Genomic DNA, 21,536 nt, shown 5'->3' on the forward strand with positions numbered 1-21,536 from the left:
TGCCCTTGATTTTATTTATTTTACTAATCCATTAACAGGTTAAATCTTTCTATTGTTAATTCTCTCTCTCTCTCTCTCTCTCTCTCTCTCTCTCTCTCTGTCTCTCTCTATCTCCAGCAATGATCTCGAAAATAAAGTAACTATGCATTTCATTAGCATTTGATAGACTCTAATTTTATTCTTAAATGACCGTTGAGGAATATACTAGATGTTCATTTCCGTTGGCCAGGGCTGCAACAGATGTAAATGGGTGGATTTATGTAATTAAGGTGTAATATGCCATGAAATAGTAGAGTCATTACTCTGCTCTTTTATGAGGTGTCTGTGGATGGGGTACAGGATTCTGAAAGATTTATTTAGCTGACAAATGACATAATTGCACTTGTTGTTTTAGACTGTTATCATAATAAATGTAACATTACTCACTGAGTCAATAACTCTAGAAATAGCAAAAGTAACCTATTGCTCATGGGACTTTTTTGCATGCTATAAGATTTCAAAGAATTAGTAAAATGCTGTGTGTTTTTTTCACATGCTTGTGTTTGTTTAGCTTAGGATTGCATTTGTGTGTTGCTTGAACAGACCCTGGCTGGCATGTTTTGTGTTTTGTCAGATATTGTCCAGCGTGAATCCTTAAGATCAAATAGGATGCTGTTATTCAATTGATTCTAAAGGTTTGTGCTTTGTTTGTGTAGTCTAATCGTGATTTATTGCATTGAACCTAAATCAATTTCAATCATTTTTGGAAAAACCCCCACATAAAACACAATTAATGACCTAAACTTTAGGGGGTTGCTTTCACTTTGAAAATTGAGGGGAAAAGAAAGATGTGATTCAAAAACTGTATAAAGCCATGGGTTAAGAGCATCTCATCTTACCAAAAACTGACGATGAACTGATTATGACTCTCTTGGTGTCCAATTATGAGTGTGTACCAGTCATCAGGTAGATATACATTTTTGATGATCCAATCTCAAAGGGTTTTCCAAAATACTTTTTACAATAAAAATAATTGAAAAAATATTGTCTGGTTTCTGGGTAAATTTATTTGATTATGCAGAATAAGCAAATTTGTATGCACATAACCTAACGACAAATTCAAACATTCCTGCATAATGCTGGTTTTGTTAGCCTTTGATCAGTTTGCTTCCTGTGTATTCATGAATGAAAAATTATTTGTGTTTGTATATGTCTGTCACAAATATTCCAAATTAGCTTAGTAATTATTTGACAGTCCCAGCAATTACTACATAAGCAGTTAAATTTGGAACTCTAGGGTCTCTAATTGATCCAAATTTTATGTTTTGCATATTTGCATAATGAGGAAATTGGTAGAAAATTGTGTTCATTCATTTGTGAATTATAAATTTGAAAGCCATCCATTGAATGTGGTTGGTTGACTTTGCTTGCTGATCACAGGGAAAAGCTGGCCTTGTGCCAAGTTCACAGGAGTAACAGTTTGCAACACTTTTACGTCACGTCTGAAATCTCTTTGCACTGGCATTTTAGTCTGACAAATGAAATATAGGACACAGTTTTGAAGTGTTTGTATTTTGCTTTTAGATTACTGCTGTTTGTGGTCATTTTTAAATGTTATGTATAAAATGTTATTACTGTGAAGCACTTTTGTTATCTCTAGTTTAAATGCTTCATAAATAGTGATTAAAGCGCAATTGCTATGATTTAATTATATAAATATATATTTTACATGTGCTGCATGGTTCACAGTAGATTAGTGCTCTGCTCTGTCATCTGATACAATGTTTCATGAATGACTCTCAATATGTTTGAGCGGTCAAATTTATACATTCATTTAAAGTATGTAGCTCATCCACACTAAGACTGCAGCCTTTAGCGGTTTTATAAATCACACTAGGACATGAAATGATTTTAATTTCATTAATTGCCCATTTCAGTGTTAGGAGTAATAGAGCACATGCTCAAAATGAGCATTTTAAAGCTGTCATGTGTCAGTCATACAGAGCGCTGGTACCGGATTAAGTCGATGCAAGGTACTACCGGTGCAGCAGAAACACTGGTAACTTTACATCTTTTTTATTTTAGTAACAACATGGTACCGAAGTACTGGTACTTTTGACATCACTAATAAGGAAATACAGTATCTTTCTAATACCATTATGCTGATCAAAGTAGGCAAAGTAATAGCCATGGCGAAGTAACACTGTAAACCCTAAAACCACCATAAAATAATGACTTAAACAACTTTACAGTTCAAGTAATACATGGGGTTTAAGAGAAACATTATATTAGTAAGCTTCACATTTCTACGTTTAAACCCCTCCAAAGTTTGTCCCAATTCACTTCCACTGTAAATTTTATTTTTGATTTTATTAAAGAAAAGGAGGGACCAGGTAAATATTTTTGATGGTATTCAACAGAATGTCAACTGAGCTTATCTTGTATTGAACCCAGAACCTTCCTTTAGGCTATACGACAGACATTCTACTTAATGCAGTGCACACCCAGCCATTGTTTAAGGTTTTACAACTGAGACAGACTTAAGAAAACAACTTTCAATCCCTTGATAAGGCTATTTGTTACACCTTTGTAGGCCTACTGCTACTTTATATCTTTTTATAACAGAATTGGGGATTTTAGGCACGATAGACTAGGTTTACTATAGAGCGCAACAGACTGGTTCCAAAAGTAAATCTCCGATTCATTTTTCCATAGACAAATTGATTTCCATAGACTATAATTTATAAACCTTCAAAGACAGACTTCAAGGTTTTTAAACTATGGTATATGCTTCTGTTGAAACCATCCGTCTGCGTTAATTCAACTTCATTGTTTAAACATTGCAGAATACCTATAACAACTACATTACCCTTGATATAGCAGAGAAAGCTTTACCAATCAGAGAACCACTACCAACAAAGCCTGTGATGAGCCCAGGAGTGACACCCACTCCGATGGTGCTCTGTGAATGGCACAATCGAGTCGGTCTTCCTACACCCTTTAACTGCTTAAATATTTGTTCATAATGGATTATTTCACACTAAATAAAAAAATTAATTCTAAACTTATAGTCACCGACCTCAAATAAAAGGTTTTATATATTTCCATAGACTTGAATTCAACTGCGTAATTTACGGTACTTCATGGGATTGTAGTTTGTGCCCTCGTGAAAGACGGTAAGTACACAGTCTTGTACCTTTTGTTCGTTTGTCTGATTTTCAAATACATTTTTGTCTCAAATCAAAGTTTGCCATTTTGTGATTCACCTCGGAGCTGGTTGCTTTGTTTCATGGGTTTCAACTAATTTATGGAGGATTTTATGAAAAGCCCATGCAAAAAAATATATGGGAAAATACTTCCGGAACCCAGACGGTTGAAAAACTAGGCTATATGCAAATCTGATTTTGAACCTAATTGAAATTAGGTTTTTGCATTTACACTACAGGATGCAACTCACAGCCAATATATTATGATTTTATCACTCAAAGCCATCTAAATAAGATGTCCGATGCAGTTTATAGCATGTGATAATATCCTTTAGGGGGCCCACTAAATCATTTCATGATCTGTTGCCTGTTGGCCTCATCCGACAAAGAAAAGGGCGAGTGGCTGTGGTGCATTGCTCCGAAAGTATAAAAGAGATGAAGGTGAGGATATTAAGTGACTCTATAGAACATCCAGGGCACAACAGAATGATTGATGGCAGGACAATGTGAGAGCTTGTGGACACAGGACCCTTGGAGAGGCAGAAAAAGCCATCTCCAGCCTGGTGCGTACCCGCGGCCTATTTGTATGAGTAATCAGTTGAGCTCCCTACTCTGTCAGTCCTGTTTACCCACTGATTCTCTCAACAAGACAGTCATTGACACAGGATAGATGGGGATAGTCTAGCACAGAAATCACTGGCTTTAAAGAGGTTAGGGGGTTACATTGGAGTCTCCAGACCCAGTCCAAGGCACAAGGCATTAATAATTACACAATGCAATTGTATTAAAGTTGGTCAGATATGTGAACTGTGAGTTTGTACGTTGCTTTCCTTGTGTGTGTGTTTAGGGTGGGGGGGGGTCGTTAACTAGACTGGCTGCAGGTGTCATAGTGGTTCAATTTCACCAGCTGATGCCCTGGCCTTCTCACCGTAACTGCAGTAACATTCTCTCTCCTTTTCGAATGTCACTAATTGCTCTTCCACAGTCAAACACACATGCGCACTAATGGTGTAATTGATATTCAGACAGTGCACTCAGCGAGGGGACACCAGGACTGCATTTAAATGTGCGCTCTTGGTCTTTTTGTCCATATTGGCTACTCAAACAGCCACGCTGGGTTTAAGATAAAATATGCTCACGGAGAACTGTCATTTAAACCTTGTGTCAAGTGAAACCATCTTTCTGCATTTATATCGTCCACTGTACTTTTGTTATTGGCATATGTTCACTCGATAAGGCCTATAGGCTTATGAGTGCAAATTGAGTTCATTTTCCACTTTTGGAAAATGAAGATGCTTATCGATTATTATTAATCAAGAGCATAGGTTTGGTTTGAAGATTGGTGGGGAGATATTACAAGCAGGATAATATTCAAAATTCCTTCACCTTACCTTCACGCTGCAGACGAACTGATATTATTCTGTGCTCATGAATCTCCAAAAGAAAACACAAAGTCATTAAAAATATCTCTGTAGGACACCTCTGACACATCTTCTCATGTCATTCACCCATCGCGTTTTAGTTTTTTCAAGTTAAACTGGAACATGGTGCAGCTCAATTTATACACACACACACACACACACACACACACACACACATACACACATGGGTGAAAGTGTTTGTTTTATTTTATATTCCGTTTAAAACCATTTTAATCACATTTAAGCCTCTAAAAAATGTGGGATGACAAATTAATTTTACAAAGTACAATTGTAATTTTCTTTAATGTTGAACTTTCATGTGTAATAATATGAGCTGTAACTGTTGGACATTTCATGTCAACTAGATTTTAACACATATTATTAACAAGTTAATACCTAAAAATGAAGTGGAATTACACGTATAACAATGAAACACTTGTATCAGGAAAAAGTGCAATGTGTCACTGCTGTCTGTATGTGATCTGCCAGGTCCAATTTACCTCCGTGGGTGTCTGAAAAACATTTACAGTGACAGAAAAAACACCTCAAGCATTTTCACGTAGTAAAGGTGTCCTGTAGACTCCATCAACTCTTGATGAAAAATACTTTCTGTGCTCACTCACACAGGTAACCCATTTTGATCGACTCTTCTCAGTAGCTTCAATATAAACAGGACGTTAGATGACAAAATTCGGAAGAGCGGAGCACTGAAAAGGGGCGCGGTAAAGGGGCCCGGTAAAGGGGCCCGGTAAGGTGAATAAACATATTTTACCAGAAGAATATGTGAGGAACAATATCACCTTGCGCTCAGATGCTGTTGTCTATTTAAAGAGACAGTACCGATTTAGTATGTGTTCTGAGTTTCAGTGTAAATCATTGTAAATGGAACAATTTATGCATGTAAACAATAAACATGTAACATGTGGAATATAATGAATTTGGCAATTTTTCAAAAGCTAATATGTAACCAATATGATGAAAAACTGAAAAAAATATCATTTATAAAAGTAATATTTTCAAATTGTAACTATAAGTGTTACCTAGAAGGTTAGAAGGTCACTTTATAATTAACAGCATGAGCTGAAAAATTGTTTATTTTATGTTTAAGTTAAATGGAAATTGTAACCAACATATACCTAAAATATGGAAACCTGTAACAATAACCAGACCAGCCCTAACTTTATGCTAATTTTGGACCCTGTGTAAAAATCAGTTAGCAAGTTAAGACTTTCTAAAGCTACCTGAGAGCAGAAATGTCTCAGGATAGACCAAACGACCTGGCACTCTTCTCACTTCAGAAATGTTATGGTGACTTTGCCAACAAGAAAACTCATACATGTATAATACATTTTGTTTGTAGGCTTTTTTTTTTAAATATAGTATTTTACTTGATTCAAATAATATTTGCATTTGAAAATAAAAAGTTGTGAATTAGCACTGTGAAATATCCATCTAAAATGCTTATACTGGATATTATCTCCACCACAAACCCAAACCGGTCAGGGGGCCCTAAAATAGTTCTGTGCCCGGGGCCCAAAATTTAGTGCTACGTCCCTGGTCATCCAGTTTTCCCTAATCATGACAATTACTACTGAATTATCATCAGACCCTGACAGACGTTCCTTGTAACTCTCTTTTTATTTTCAAACGGCCCCTAATCAGCGACTCTCATTACAGTCGCTGATTAAACTGCAAATTATCCAGCAGTGCCAACAGTTCGCGCCTACCACCGGCTCGTTCAATATCAATTACACCAAGCAGCATGTCTGCAGCCTCCTGGAGCCTCCAAGAGCTTGATGGTGGCACTTATTGGTTTGGAAAACAAGGAAAATACTAATAATCAGGGGTCATGGGAAAAAGGAGAACACTGAGGATTATAAGGTGGCTTATTACATTGGCAATTAAAATGCTATCAATAGATAACAAATTATTTGTGCACATATATTGAAATAATGGCAGCACACATGGGAAGGAGTAGCTTACTATTATTTACTTTATGTCATGACATCTACTTACCCAAGGCAATTTGACTCATTTTTGCTCATTGTCACATTTGTTGTGATTTGTGGCCTGTAAATAGGCTATAAAGAACTATATTAAAAACAGTGCAATATATGCACTAAGCTTTGCATTCTCAACACAGAAACTTTTGTCTGTACAAATTTGTTTATAACCTATAGAAAAGATAGCGCCATGCTAGATAATGACTTCTTCCAAATAATTTCTGCATGTCTCATTTAAATTATCTAAATACAAATGAATGTTCATATTGAAAAAACAGGACGGGGTGAGAGGCTTGCGGGACTGAAGGTAAGCACAATTCAAGGATTTACAGGTTGTGTTGATAGTTTTCCTCAATTGGTGTGTGCAGATGCAATTTTGATATTATTTGGGGGGGGGGGGGTTACATGTTTATATTGATCATGGTATAAATATTGGGGAACACAATAGACCTAATATGTCTTGATGAAAATAGTAGATAAAGACTATATTTTGGACATATTATGAATTTATTTATATAGAATTTTAGATTAAAATATTTTTTTTTCTGTTTTTATTACAAATACTGTTGACACATGGTGGAAAAGTTGTAGCCTATTATCAGTTAAACTACAGAGGGGCCTTTGCATTATTAAAATGTAGACCTGATTGTGGATTACCATTTTTCATCAATGACATATCTACAATTAGCAGTTGTCTTTTTATCAAAACAAACTTTTGTCAAACAAATGAGAACTGAATCAGGATGTTACATCCAGAATTGGGAAAATTACTCAAAATAAGTAACCCACTACAAATGACTAATTACTTCTCTTAAAATGTAATCAGATTACTTTACTGATTACTTAAAAAGGTAATCACATTACTAATTATTTTACTTTTAAGTTACTTTTTAAGTCACTTTTTCTAGAACCGTTTTTGTATTTCCGCTCAAATTAAAAACATCTATATTTCTTTCTCATTCATTGTCGTACACCCTTCAGCTGTCACAGAAACACTAACAAAAATACGTGTGAATTAATATTTTAAATGTATTATACAGTACACATTACTTTAGCACAAGTAATGCTATTAAAAGTAATTACTTTATTTGAAAGTCAGTAGCTTTAATCTGATAAAAAATATACTGCAATACATTACTTTTTTGACTAAAAAGTAATTATATTACAGTAACTAATTACTTTGTAACCAGATACACCAAACACTGGTTATATATATGTTATGTATATAAAGTCTATATTACAGTATTTGTATATACATTTTCCTCCCTGCCCTAGGTGGCGATATGCACAAAGTATGTGAATCGCCATAAACAAAAGGAGAATAATGTGAAAGTGAAAGTGGAGATTTACAGTAAAAACATTACTGAAATATTGATCTTTTTCTCATCCAAACCTATCATATTGCTTCTGAAGATATGGATTTAACCACTGGAGTCTTATGGGATACGTTTATGCTGCCTTTAATTTTGAACCTTCAGAGTTCTGGCCCCCATTCACTTGCTTTGTCTGGACCTAAAGAGATTTTTCCAAATCTATGTATAAATATTTTTCTGTTGTAGTTATTCGCTTATTGCCCCCATATTCTCAGAAACGGCCCTTCTGGTAGGCCAACTATTTTGTGCAAAAATCAGCTATCAACGATTAATTTGGCAAATCAACGCAAGATCTCTGTATTGCAATTATTTCTCTTTTCCATTTAGAAGTAGAGAAATGACGCAGCTTCACGACTGGGGTTTAAACACAGCTTTAATTGATTTGTTTATATTCCTATAAATTCTCACACAATTGCCTCTTCATTTGAGAAGGATTTAAGATGTCAGAATATTGCACAACAATTGGTAAACTGATAGTTATTTAGTCTTTAAACTAGTCTTGTGTCATTGTCGTGAAAAAGTATAAGCAAATACTTTTGTTATATTTCTTTCCTTAATGTCTGACCAAAGGAAATTACTCCACAGGGACAACTCCTTATTCTTAGCACGGTATCTTCGTTGTTTCCAAGTTGCCGTAAGCTCCACATATTCACTGTTGAATTCAGCTTCGCGCGTGCTTGTGCTAACAGGAAGCTTTAATGTAGGCCTAAATGCATCGAAATTATTTGTACCTGGCACAAAGCAAGACAAAGTATGTCAGGCTTTCTGAGCAAAGAACACACATTACTGCATATTTGGCCTATAATGCCCCTGAATAATTGCAGCTTGCTCACGCGCACTGCTGACTCCATGAAAAATGTATGTTGTGCTGTCATTCCGACAAGTTTGCAAGCAACCCCGGAAAGAAACTATTCGAACGGAATAATTATCATTTGTGAAATCTTCAAACTCTATTAAAACAACCAGCAATTTAGCCCATTCAGTGGGTGCATCTCTTTTGTTTGTAGGCTAATTGATTAATATCTAAATTTATCAATGTATCAATGTCCACACATTTCGGTTACAATCAAGTAAAAATAGACAATTTACCACCGGACTTGGTCTGAATTAGAACTAAATTGACGATCAAATTAATCGTGGAGGCGCTAGAGTTGTATTTTGTGGACAAGCAGCAGAGAAGTGGCAAATAAATGGAGTGGAGACAGGAGATTAGAGGAATGAGCAGAAAGGAGCTGAACCGCCTCGGTCTGTAGATAATGGGCTTGCAGCTGGGTCGCAAATTGGTGGATTTGTATCATCAGTTTACGAGTCAAATAGTAGCTTATATGATGCCGAAAGAGAGCTGTAGCCTACTATATTTGAACTTTCAGGTGCCACAGAGAATTGGCTGTAAAAAGAAACACGTTAAGTAGGCTACTAATGTGTATTTGATGACTCAATTTGATAAACAATTGATGGTCAAATGGGTCAATCAATTTCTTCTTCACGAATGCAGATTTGTAGCTGCGGTTTGTCCGTTTTTACTGCAAATGGGATACAGAACCTCGGGATAACATGTAGCCATGCCAAGGCAGTCATAATAATCTCCAGTTCCATGAATGTCATCATGCTACATCCAAGAACACGACTGTTTGAGTGATTTGTGTAATACTTTATATTACTGAATGAAAAATACAAAGCGCATTCACTTCGATTTATGTATGGAAGGGGAGTGTTTTGGTTCATTTAAGCATTACTGTTTCACTAGGTCAGTGAAACGAACTATTTGCAGTATTAATTTGTTGATGCATTAAATTGAAACAGCAGTGTGATTATGCTTGAATTTAATAATTACAAGCACATGTTCCTAATTTGGACAAACTCAGAGCGATCACTGATCCAAGTCCTCCTTCCCTCAAGCCATGGAGCCCTTTCTTAAATGAATGTAGGCCTATATGTACATGGTGTCTTTTAGACATAAACACCCTCATCCTTTCTGTTTAAATATTCACTCCAGTACCTACTTCCTTCAAACGGACATGGAAAGATGCAACATTTTGTCAATTGTTTGAAGGCCATTCATTCACCTTTAATCCTGAATAAAGAGCAATGGCGCTTGATGCCGTAAAACTACAAAATTCATCCATTCATTGGGACTTTTTGAAGAACCTACATACTATAATATCCATCACACGAATCCCATGCGTTTTAAGACAGGACTACACGTTGAATGTAGACTTTGGGTATAAAGTTTTAAAGCCTCGAAGTAAACACATTTTCACGTTTAGATGATTGTCGTGCTTAGGCCTACCCCCAAATGTCTCATTACGGAGCGTAATGGAGGCCAGCCACACCGTGACACACCAAAGATCCATTTCATTACGGTAATCGACGTCCAATGCTGATTATTTAATTTAGGGCCATAATTGTATTCTCCCCAGATAACTCACGTTGAAATCGGGTCCTCATGGAGGGCACCAAGTCTAATCACAGTGTGAGATGCGACGGGGGTCATATAGGCTTTAATGGGAGAGGACCCGAGCAGCAGTTGTGTTACTTTCCAATTCACTTATTTCACGGTAAGGATATGGTGAGCCCTTTGGTTCATTATCCAACCTATGTCAAACCGCAATGTTAATTTACACAAAATAAATAAGTACGAATGAAAAGAAAATGTACTATGTGTGTTAATAAGACTCTCGAAACAAGAACATTCACGTTTACAAATTTCAAAAAATATGTCATGTATATATGTGTGTGTGTGTTTTGTGTGTATGTGTGTGTGTGTGTATGTGTGAGCGTGTATTTATCACTTTGTGGGGACCAAATGTCCCCATAAGGATAGTAAAACCCGAAATGTTTGACCTTGTGGGGACATTTTGTCGGTCCCCATGAGGAAAACAGCTTATAAATCATACTAAATTATGTTTTTTGAAAATGTAAAAATGCAGAATGTTTTCTGTGAGGGTTAGGTTTAGGGGTAGGGTTAGGTTTAGGGGATAGAATATAAAGTTTGTACAGTATAAAAACCATTATGTCTATGGAAAGTCCCCATAAAACATGGAAACACAACATGTGTGAGTGTGTGTGTGTGTGTGTGTGTGTGTGTGTGTGTGTGTGTGTGTGTGTGTGTGTGTGTGTGTATATATATATATATATATATATATATATATATATATATATATATATATATATATATATATATATATATATATAATGGCAACTTCATCTTTCAACTAATATTAAAAATCTTCATAAAAAATCTATAATTTTCATTATAATTGGCAAGATCAAATTTGCATTATTAAAAAGGTATTGTACGAAAGGCATATTAGGTACATGATGCTTTCATGATTTATCTTAGATATAGAGTGATGTATAAGACTTGCAGCTGTAATTAGAAATAAGCTTGCTGTTGACGAAATAAAAGTCCATCTATTTTTATTGATTTTTCGTTCAAGAACCTTCTGTCACGCCGCGTTTTAATCCAGTAAAATGGTTATCCGATGTCATATTAACATTATTTAAAAAATAGGTTGATTTCATCGATATATCGTCGGTTTATATTATTACATAGCCTATTACTAGCATAAAAGCGGATATTTAGATATATTAAAACTACGTTACAGGATCACACGATGAACCCAAACCTGTTAACATGCTGATAAAAGCGAAATATGACGACATTTGGTTGGTTCTGCAGAGGGATATCCGAGATACCGAAATCCTTTGTGTTTCTAATTACTCTTATTAGTCCAACGGATGGTCATGGAAATTCATGCAATAAAACGAAATGAACACTGACTGATTGCACACACACACACCCACACACACACACACACACACACACACACACACACACACACACATACATAGCCTACACAAATAATACGCTGAAATCTTGACAAACTGCCGAATGTGCTTTCGCTGAATGGATTAAATTAGGCAATGTATGTAAGCGAGTTTGAATTAAATAAATACAATTACTTGCGCCGATGAAACGTCGATAGCCTAGGCCTACAACTAAAGCATCAGTCGCCTGTTTCACTGTTTCATCCCAAGACTTTACCGAAATAAATTAGGCGACTTCAAACGTGATTTACACCACCTTCTTGTAATATATCTAAACGCAGCTAAACTACCACGCGTTATTCAGATTTCACTGTAATAATTGAGATGAAAGCTCATAGATTTGGCATAATTACTTCAAATGCTTAATGGTCTTGAAAACGACTGGTTAGAAATGTACCTTGGATGTGTTGTTAGCTGCCTCTAAGAATTCATCGTTTTTGATAGATGGATTCCACTCAAATAAAGCTGGAACTCTGGATAGCAATGAAATAACCACCTGACGCAGCACATAGAGTAACGACCTTCACACGAAAACAAGCAAAGATCACAGTTCTGCACCCGATGCGAAAGTGGAGTTGTAATAAGATATTGACTTTACAAAAGGTGCCTCTTTGATATTGCATTGACATGCATTTAAGTTGTCTTATCAACATTTGGTGAAGTCTTCTTTTTGCTCAATGCAGGGAGATTTATTATTCTCTCGTTATTTGCCATGATTATGAAGTAATTTAACATGTAGCCTATTATACAGGGGTGATAAATCGGATTGGGAAAGAACGAGAGCAACTGTAGGTATGGCCGGTTTGTGGATGTTAGCGGTTGGAAGTCTGACATTTTCAACCCTCAATTCTGATTGGTTCCAATTTGTAGAAGCTCACGGGCACATCCAACTGTTAAGCGCCTCCCAATCTCTCTAAAGAACAGTATAATACATGGAACCGCCTTTTAAATGCACTGACGACTTTCCTTCATTTGAGCTCGATGTGCATGTTAAACGGTTAAAAGTTGAAGAGTAGTTTGGGAAGCAGTTGTGACTCCAGCAGTGCGCAATGCTCTCTCATGCTGAACTCTTGGATACTCGCCTCGGTGAGTTATCGCCACCAAACTCCAGTCTTCAACTCCACTGTAAGCTAGAGGATTTTTCAGTCTTTACAGTAAACTAATGTGATAGTTATAATCGTGTGTCTCGATTTGTACTCTGTTTACTTGCAATGTTGGTTAATTAGCTACCAGATCAATTCAATCAACTCACTTAAAAATGGATGGAATGCGATGCTTGAACAATGTTTGTGACGTAATTTGAAATTAGAGGAAATATGTGTTTTTTTGTGAAGCTTTCTGTCATATAGCCTAATGTTAATATGAGTATGGTCCTGGCTCTTGTAAAGAAAGCTAAATTGTTCACATGTGCTTCCACAGGGATGAAGGATGCTGCAGTCGAGATTCTCGGGCACCGAGAAGCTTACAAGTGTAGACTTGGTGGGACTGACTCTGGACATCCCGGCGATCTTTCTTCTGGTACAGAGACTGTGGAGGGGACCACTCTGCTCCCCGGGGAAGACATAAGTAATGGTGGATCCAATTCTAATGGAACGCAGCAGGTGAACGTCAAAGACCAAGAAAAGCAGCAACAGCAAAACTCTAATCAGCCGGGCGGGCAAAACCAACAGAAACAGAAACGCCACAGGACCCGGTTTACTCCGGCGCAGCTGAACGAGTTAGAAAGGAGCTTTGCTAAAACACACTACCCTGATATCTTCATGAGAGAGGAACTTGCATTAAGGATTGGTTTAACGGAGTCAAGAGTGCAGGTGAGGCAAAGTGAACCTGCTCGGCTATGGGCATCAGAGCATTAGCGGCTTATCCGACACACATCCCACTGAAAGCAAAGGGAATAGAAAATAGAGCTTGTATACAAAACAAGTGGGAATGAACATTTCTAACTAGAACTGCAAAGCAATTTATTACTAAAAAGAAAAACAAACAAAAGCAAAAAAATAAATATCCAATAGTAGCCTATATTGTCATGCCTAAAATACCAATATAAAAACGCAATGTTGCCGGACGGTCGTTGTACAATTACAGTATTAACGGATGTGCCAAAATACAACGTGGAAACAATTAATTTATAAAAACTCGTTCTTTTTTTTTTTTTTTTACAGCTTATTATTTTGTTGGCAAAAAAAGCATGGCATCAATGCCAACAAAGTGAAGGCTAAATTCCAGTAAACAGGAAAAATACAAATAAAATAAGGAGCCGACACTTCTATCATTGAAGGCGATTTTTTAGTAGGCCTATTATCGTTAACAACAATGTGAAAAAGCAAATTATAAATTATAGAAACGCATTCATTTGACCGGGTTTGACAATAATAATTCGTCGAAATAAGGAGGCTTGTTGTGAGCTCACTCAACACAGGTTTAATGATGTATTACGGAGGCTATCAAACTATTTGTCTCCTATAATGTGCCATTAACTGTAACGACTTAATTGCCGGCTGTCTACAAAACATTGCTCTCTTTTTTATATTGGAATAAGAAAATGCTTTTTGGCTAAATGTCTATGAAGATTGCAGTATGTCAAATTATACATACAGCGTAAACATCTAATGCATCAAGAACCATGATTTTGACTAAACCTTCATATTTACAATGTCTCAAAAACAGCTCTGAATTCACGCAGTGCTGGAAAATAACACCACCTCTATCAAATTATAAGCGCTTGCCTTTTAGCGAACAATTTCAACCAATTGCAACAAAGTGCTTGTTTATTTGTTCGATATTCTGTTTATTTTTGTGAGTGATTAAATGATATCTGGCTACAATTCAAATTTACCAACGAAATGCGTGACTTTCTAAGTGTTTGTTTTTCTTTTTGATTTCAGGTGTGGTTTCAGAATCGACGTGCTAAATGGAAGAAGCGCAAGAAGACCGCCAACGTTTTCCGGGCGCCGGGCACTTTGCTGCCAACGCACGGTTTGCCTCAGTTTTCGTCTGCGGCTGCTATGGGCGATAGTCTCTGCTCTTTTCATGCCAACGACACACGTTGGGCAACCGCAGGGATGCATGGAGTCTCACAGCTGCAAATACCGCCCGCACTGGGCCGACAGCAGGCGATGGCACAGTCCCTGTCCCAGTGCAGTCTCGGAGCTGGTCCCCCTCCAAATTCCATGGGCCTTTCCAGCAGCTTGTCATCAAACGGTTCTGGCCTTCAGTCGCATCTGTATCAACCCACGTTTCCAGGGATGGTGCCCGCTTCCCTGTCGGGTCCAACGAATGTGACCGGCTCACCTCAGCTGTGTAGCTCCCCGGACAGTGACATGTGGAGAGGGACTAGTATCGCATCCCTGCGCCGTAAAGCACTTGAGCACACGGTTTCAATGAGTTTCACCTAATTTCAGCATCCGAGATATCCTTTCTGTCACTGTAAACCCGAAGAATTCCTGAAGAACAGTCACGGAACACTCAGGATATGAGGTTATAGCTGTGAAATTAGGCTACACTTGGCAGCCTGGCTGGATGCTGGAATCTCAACATACCCCAGACAATGCTTAAATATACAGCTGATGTAGACTAGGTTTAAAGTTTGAAATGTTTGTAATTTATTTATGTGTTGCATTCGGTCAGGTTCAGTTATTTATTTCGTTTCGTAGCTATTTATTTGATGAACAATGGCGGGTTGTTTATTTGTTTATTTATTTATGAGTATTTATTTTAAAAGATTATGCCTCTTGTTCATAAAGTATCATTATTTCACTGTTTAATGACATTATTTTTTAAATATACTAAATGTCAAAGGACACGATTCTGAGGGCATGTGCGCATGACAGATTGCGCGTGGAGTTTCCCGATTTGTCAAGCTACACCTTAAATTATGAACCAATTTCCAAATAATCAGATCCAGCTGCATGTGATATTTGAACCAGGATCAACGAGAAGTTGTTTACATTAAGCAAAGTGAACTTGAGTGTTTGTGTAGATAAGAAATCTCTTGTTATCTGCTGGTATGTTTGTGATATGTTTTAACATACTGTCTGTACTTATTACTGAAACATGGTTTTCGTAAATGTTTATCTTACCAAATTCAACAGAATTGGGAAGGTTTATATCAATGATTGTAAGTGGGTGAATAAAATAATTGTAAGAATTTCAGAATGGTATGTGATCTCTGTAAAAGTCCTAAGGAATTTTGAAATACAATAAGTACATTTTCTAATTATATTGGCACCATGACAAACTATATACATTCAGGATATATTTTAATTTTAATAATTTATATTTATGAAAGCAGACCAGAAAGAAAGTTTAACTCAAAATGACTTGAAAGACTTGAAAGTTGTGTTTATACCTGGAAATGTCTATGGACTAATCTGTGAAAATCCGAATTTATATTTGTCTGAGTAAATTTTACATCTTTGCACATATTATGTTTAAAAAAACAAAACAAAAAAATATATATCTTATCACTGTCCAGGACCAACAACACAATCTCTGCAATTTAGCACAACAAATTTGACATAAATTATAATGGGTAACACTTTACAATAAGTTTCCATTTGTTTCCATTAGTCAACAACATTGTAAGATGAACTAACAATGAGCGATAATTTTACAACATTAATTAATCTTAGTTAATGTTAATTTCAACCTATACAAATACAATTTAAAATCACTTTTTAAAATCAAAACTAGTGTTTGCTAACATTAGTTAATGCACTATTAATGAACTCACAACAAACAATTGTATTTTTAACAAAGATTAATACATGTTGTAAACACTGTATTGTTAATTGCTTGTTCACTGCATTAAATAATGTAAACGAACAGAACCTTGTCAAGTGTTATCAACTTATGTCTTACAAAAAAAAAAAAACACGTGTCACAGGTTATACAAATTTTTACACTAGTGAGGTTTTGAACTCACAATGGTGTTTACTTTCAGCTTGCCTGTGTGAGTGTTGTTGAGGAGGTTTGGTTTCTTTTCTGATGTAGGGTTGCCTTGTTTTCATAAGCCCGAGATAAAACACAAGAAGAATGCACAGAACACTGTAATTGAAAGGTTCCATAAAATACCTCTTAAGCTTTTCCTATGATGCATCTGAATGCATAAGGTAAGGACTCAAAGGAACATTTTACAACTCCTGGAAGAATTTCTGATACTATTGTAAACAAGTGGGCATTTAACACAGACATTTCATTCAGTGATGCAAACTTATCTGCTTATGGACTCAACAAAACTATCTTGCTCTTTATATTGGAGTAAGATTATATCCAATTAGTGGACCATGCTTTTTTATCGTTCTCTCTTTGTGTTGTTCAAAATAGTTGCCATTGGGGAGGTACAACAGCCCACAAGCATCTGTGTGACCTGTCTCTAATGCAATGGTCAGATTGTGTCCCATTTAGCAAATTGCCTTTATGAAGTGTAAGAAGAGAACTATTTGCTGTCACATCAGTTTCTAAAACGCGTCAGTTTCAATTGACTAAACACCCAGAAAAACCTGGACTAATGCAATGTAAAAATACAAATCAAACACTCACTGTATTATCTGTTATAACATCATATCAAAAGCTGTTAACTAAGGATTTGAAGGTGTCCAGTAGTCCACTCTATTCACATTTGACATGTAAAACACATACAACACAAGGAACTATCTAAAATCTCCAAATAAAACAAGCTAAATACAAAAGCAGACTCCCTCCATCAATGTGAAGCAAATTGTTCTGTAAATTTGCATATAAGATTTCATGAAACACTTGAAAATGTAGTCTACACAAGCCTCCCCTGATCATTTAACAGTCTCCATGTAGACATCCATCATCATCTGTTTTAGCATCTGCTCTGAGAGACCCTCTGCCTCTCTGGTCCCCCTGTGAATGCATGCTCTGTTCACTGGAGTTTTTCATCACTTTAAGGAAAACGCACCAGAGTCTCATTATTAAAATAGAATATGATGATAATAAGGAGATCGCTTAAACTGAATGGATGGGATTTTGTCAAAACTGTTATTTGTATTGGTACAATCATTATTTATAGAATATTTTCAGCTGTCTCGTTTATTAAGAAAGGGCCACTGGATATGTTCTTGTTATTTTCCTGGAATTTGTTTGTGTGGTAATGAAATAGTGATACAGGCACAAAGATAAGTGAATTAAAAGAATGCGTAAAAATATTAATTTCACAATATCATGCTCCACTTTGTATATGTGATAAATGTCAACATGAAAAATGATGCCTCAAAATACCAAATATAACAGTACAAGTAGAAAGAGAAAGTGCACTTCTAAAGCACACACACCAGTCCTTGCTTTTCTAAACTCTCTCTGTGCTCTTAATTCAACTAACCTGTCCACACTTACCCTTGAGCTGCTCTGTCAGTGCATGGAAAGCATCTCACAGCCCTGACAAGAGCAGCACTAAATCAGAAATCAGTGCCTGGCAGAGGAGTAAGCCACCATGAAGGTCACAGACATCAGCGGGATGCCATCTTAATCCACACAGAGCACACAGCCGTGACCAACAGGAGGATTCTCTCTGTCTCAGACTGGGACAGGCTATCTGCAACTCCCTAGCAGTTTTAAAACAGAATTAACCAAAAGAATGATGTGCAATTAGGTCTATTTTCCTAATGCAAGCAATATGAACAATAACTGGAGAACATGTTTAAAGTGTGTTGTCTAAAATTTGTTTGTATTTACTCTGCAGTGCAGACATGCCATTGAAATGTCTGTATTTGACTCGTATGGCAATAAGACAAACCTAAACTTGAAACTTGAACTTGAGAACGATTTCTTGTCATTGTTTATTTAAGAGGGGAAATACAGTGTGTGTGTGTGTGTGTGTGTGTGTGTGTGCGTTTAATCTGGCACTACCTCTGTGATTTATGATCTATAGACATAATGAGCAAAACTGGGCTATAATCTCACTAATAACACGGCGATTTTTATTATGGACCACAAAACAACATATTTATTTATGGTGGAGAACTGAGAACACGTCCATCACACGTTAACATATCGCCATCTGCTGGTGATTTAGAAACATTATTTGTGCACTGTAAAGATTAGACAACAAGCTCCAGTGTGCATTCATACATTTGATCTTTATGTTTATTTTGAAATGTAAATGCCTCAGTTGAAATACATTTTATCAATCAAAATGTAAAAATTTAAATGTATGTGTGAGCAGTCACATCGCACATTCTCTCGCTCACTTTACATTTCAGGTGGCATGAACTCTATAGCATAAATACATTCATTTTAGTGGTCACTATGCGTACAGTCGATTACTTTGTCATGTAAATTCACTCTGTTAAATGCTTAGTGATGTTAGATTGATGTAAGTCCAGTTTGGCTGTTTTTTTTTAATCAAATGTAGGTTTACTACGGTCTTTAATAATTTAGCAGCGGGGCCCGTTCAAAACCGGGTTTTGGTACCCATCCCTACTTATAATGGCATTTATATCTATGTATTATATTGATATCTTTACTAGATCAATTCACTTTCAGTTAAGGAATTTACTCTGGGGACAAGGTTTCTACTATTGAAGCCAGACAGGCCAGTCCATGATATTTGGACCTGTAGCCTACTGTAATTCTTTTGAATTTGCATGCCACTTCTGTACACAAAACATCTGTCCCACATTTACAGTACGTACAGTGAGGAAAATAAGTATTTGAACACCCTGCTATTTTGCAAGTTCTCCCACTTGGAAATCATGGAGGGGTCTGAAATTGTCATCGTAGGTGCATGTCCACTGTGAGAGACATAATCTAAAAAATAAAATCCAGAAATCACAATATATGATTTTTTAACTATTTATTTGTATGATACAGCTGCAAATAAGTATTTGAACACCTGTCTATCAGCTAGAATTCTGACCCTCAAAGACCTGTTAGTCTGCCTTTAAAATGTCCACCTCCACTCCATTTATTATCCTAAATTAGATGCACCTGTTTGAGGTCGTTAGCTGCATAAAGACACCTGTCCACCCCATACAATCAGTAAGAATCCAACTACTAACATGGCCAAGACCAAGAGCTGTCCAAAGACACTAGAGACAAAATTGTACACCTCCACAAGGCTGGAAAGGGCTACGGGAAATTGCCAAGCAGCTTGGTGAAAAAAGGTCCACTGTTGGAGCAATCATTAGAAAATGGAAGAAGCTAAACATGACTGTCAATCTTCCTCGGACTGGGGCTCCATGCAAGATCTCACCTCGTGGGGTCTCAATGATCCTAAGAAAGGTGAGAAATCAGCCCAGAACTACACGGGAGGAGCTGGTCAATGACCTGAAAAGAGCTGGGACCACCATTTCCAAGGTTACTGTTGGTAATACACCAAGACGTCATGGTTTGAAATCATGCATGGCACGGAAGGTTCCCCTGCTTAAACCAGCACATGTCAAGGCCCGTCTTAAGTTTGCCAATGACCATTTGGATGATCCAGAGGAGTCATGGGAGAAAGTCATGTGGTCAGATGAAACCAAAATAGAACTTTTTGGTCATAATTCCACTAACCGTGTTTGGAGGAAGAAGAATGATGAGTACCATCCCAAGAACACCATCCCTACTGTGAAGCATGGGGGTGATAACACACCTCATAATATGTTATAACTTCTCATAAAAAAGGAACAGTTATAATGCAATATAATCTGATTCAGAGTTATAACATTGTTATACCTGAAAGAGTGTAATGCATTATAACGCAATCAACATCCAATTTAATCCGTAGAAGTTGTGATCTTAAATATACTGTATATTAGCCATCTTATAAGTGCTGTCATGCTTTAGGCTTGACAGCACTAAAAAGGCTTTAGGAATTGGTCATGTACAATTTCTAAGTGGTCTTGGCCTGCTTTAAGTAGTCACTAAAACAATGTATTTTTATAACAGCTATGACATAAACTTATAACCAGGGTTTGGGAGTAACAGAATACATGTAACGGGATTACATATTTCAAATATAAAACATAAGTAACTCTATTCCACTACAGTTACAGTTGAAATAATTGCTATTTAGAATAGTTACATTCAAAAAGTATTTTGATTACTGAAGATATTACTTTGTGTTTTATTGTCATTTGTTTAATTTAATATTTAGTCCTTTCAGATGGAAAAAAATGTATACATATAAATTATGTGATCTGAAGAGCTTACAAACAGCATTGAATCACTTTCTTATGATTTGTTACATTCATACATGTTCATACTGTTGTGAGTGAAAAGGTGGATTTGATGTCATTGAGGAATTTTCCCTTGATAATTTGACAGAAGAAACATAAATCCAATAAATACACGGTTACACGCCTTGTTAATAATTTTTTATGAGGTTAGGGTATTTTTTTACAAGAAATGCTAACCAATGTAGCCTTTAACATCATATAGAAAGCTACAATCAATATAGCTATGATGAAAATGCACAGTGGAGCATAACTTTGTTTTCCTCTAGTAAAACATTTTAATAAGAGCAAAGATGTACTGCAAATATCTTATTCTTAATGAGACTTTAAATATAGTTTTTCTGTAAAAATCTAAAAAATTCCTTAACGCAATATAAATTTAAGGGAATTTTCTTACATTATTTACTTGTTTATAGTCAAAACAAGTGTAACATTTCCCAGTTCTGAAGAAGTAATCCAAAGTATTTAGATTACATTACTGACTTTGAGTAATCTAATGGAATATGTTACAAATTATATTTTACAGAATGTATTCTGTAAT

At 36.3% G+C, this 21,536-nt stretch overlaps 1 protein-coding gene across 2 annotated transcripts; it reads left to right on the forward strand.

Moving 5' to 3' along the window:
• Positions 1-12,783: 12,783 nt before the first annotated feature.
• On the forward strand, positions 12,784-15,266 carry LOC127633111 (homeobox protein orthopedia B-like). Of its 2 annotated transcripts, none has more exons than XM_052111994.1 (3): positions 12,784-12,899; positions 13,233-13,624; positions 14,699-15,266. In XM_052111994.1, the coding sequence occupies exons 1-3, from the start codon at positions 12,863-12,865 to the stop codon at positions 15,206-15,208; spliced, it is 939 nt and encodes a 312-aa protein (XP_051967954.1). In that variant the 5' UTR covers positions 12,784-12,862; the 3' UTR covers positions 15,209-15,266. The 2 variants fall into 2 exon arrangements, with proteins under 2 accessions (XP_051967954.1, XP_051967945.1); XM_052111985.1 differs by having other exon boundaries at positions 12,790-12,938.
• The last annotated feature ends 6,270 nt before the right edge of the window (positions 15,267-21,536 follow it).

The sequence above is a fragment of the Xyrauchen texanus genome, chromosome 3 (assembly GCF_025860055.1).
Source record: "Xyrauchen texanus isolate HMW12.3.18 chromosome 3, RBS_HiC_50CHRs, whole genome shotgun sequence".
Classification (NCBI taxonomy): domain Eukaryota; kingdom Metazoa; phylum Chordata; class Actinopteri; order Cypriniformes; family Catostomidae; genus Xyrauchen; species Xyrauchen texanus.

Excerpts from the sequence above, each read along its gene's own strand:
- LOC127633111 (XM_052111985.1), top strand. The coding sequence starts at position 12,863 with ATGCTCTCTCATGCTGAACTCTTGGATACTCGCCTCGGTGAGTTATCG. Across the intron at positions 12,939-13,232 it reads CTCCAGTCTTCAACTCCACT|GGATGAAGGATGCTGCAGTC; the intron begins GTAAGCTAGAGG and ends GTGCTTCCACAG. Across the intron at positions 13,625-14,698 it reads TAACGGAGTCAAGAGTGCAG|GTGTGGTTTCAGAATCGACG; the intron begins GTGAGGCAAAGT and ends TTTTGATTTCAG.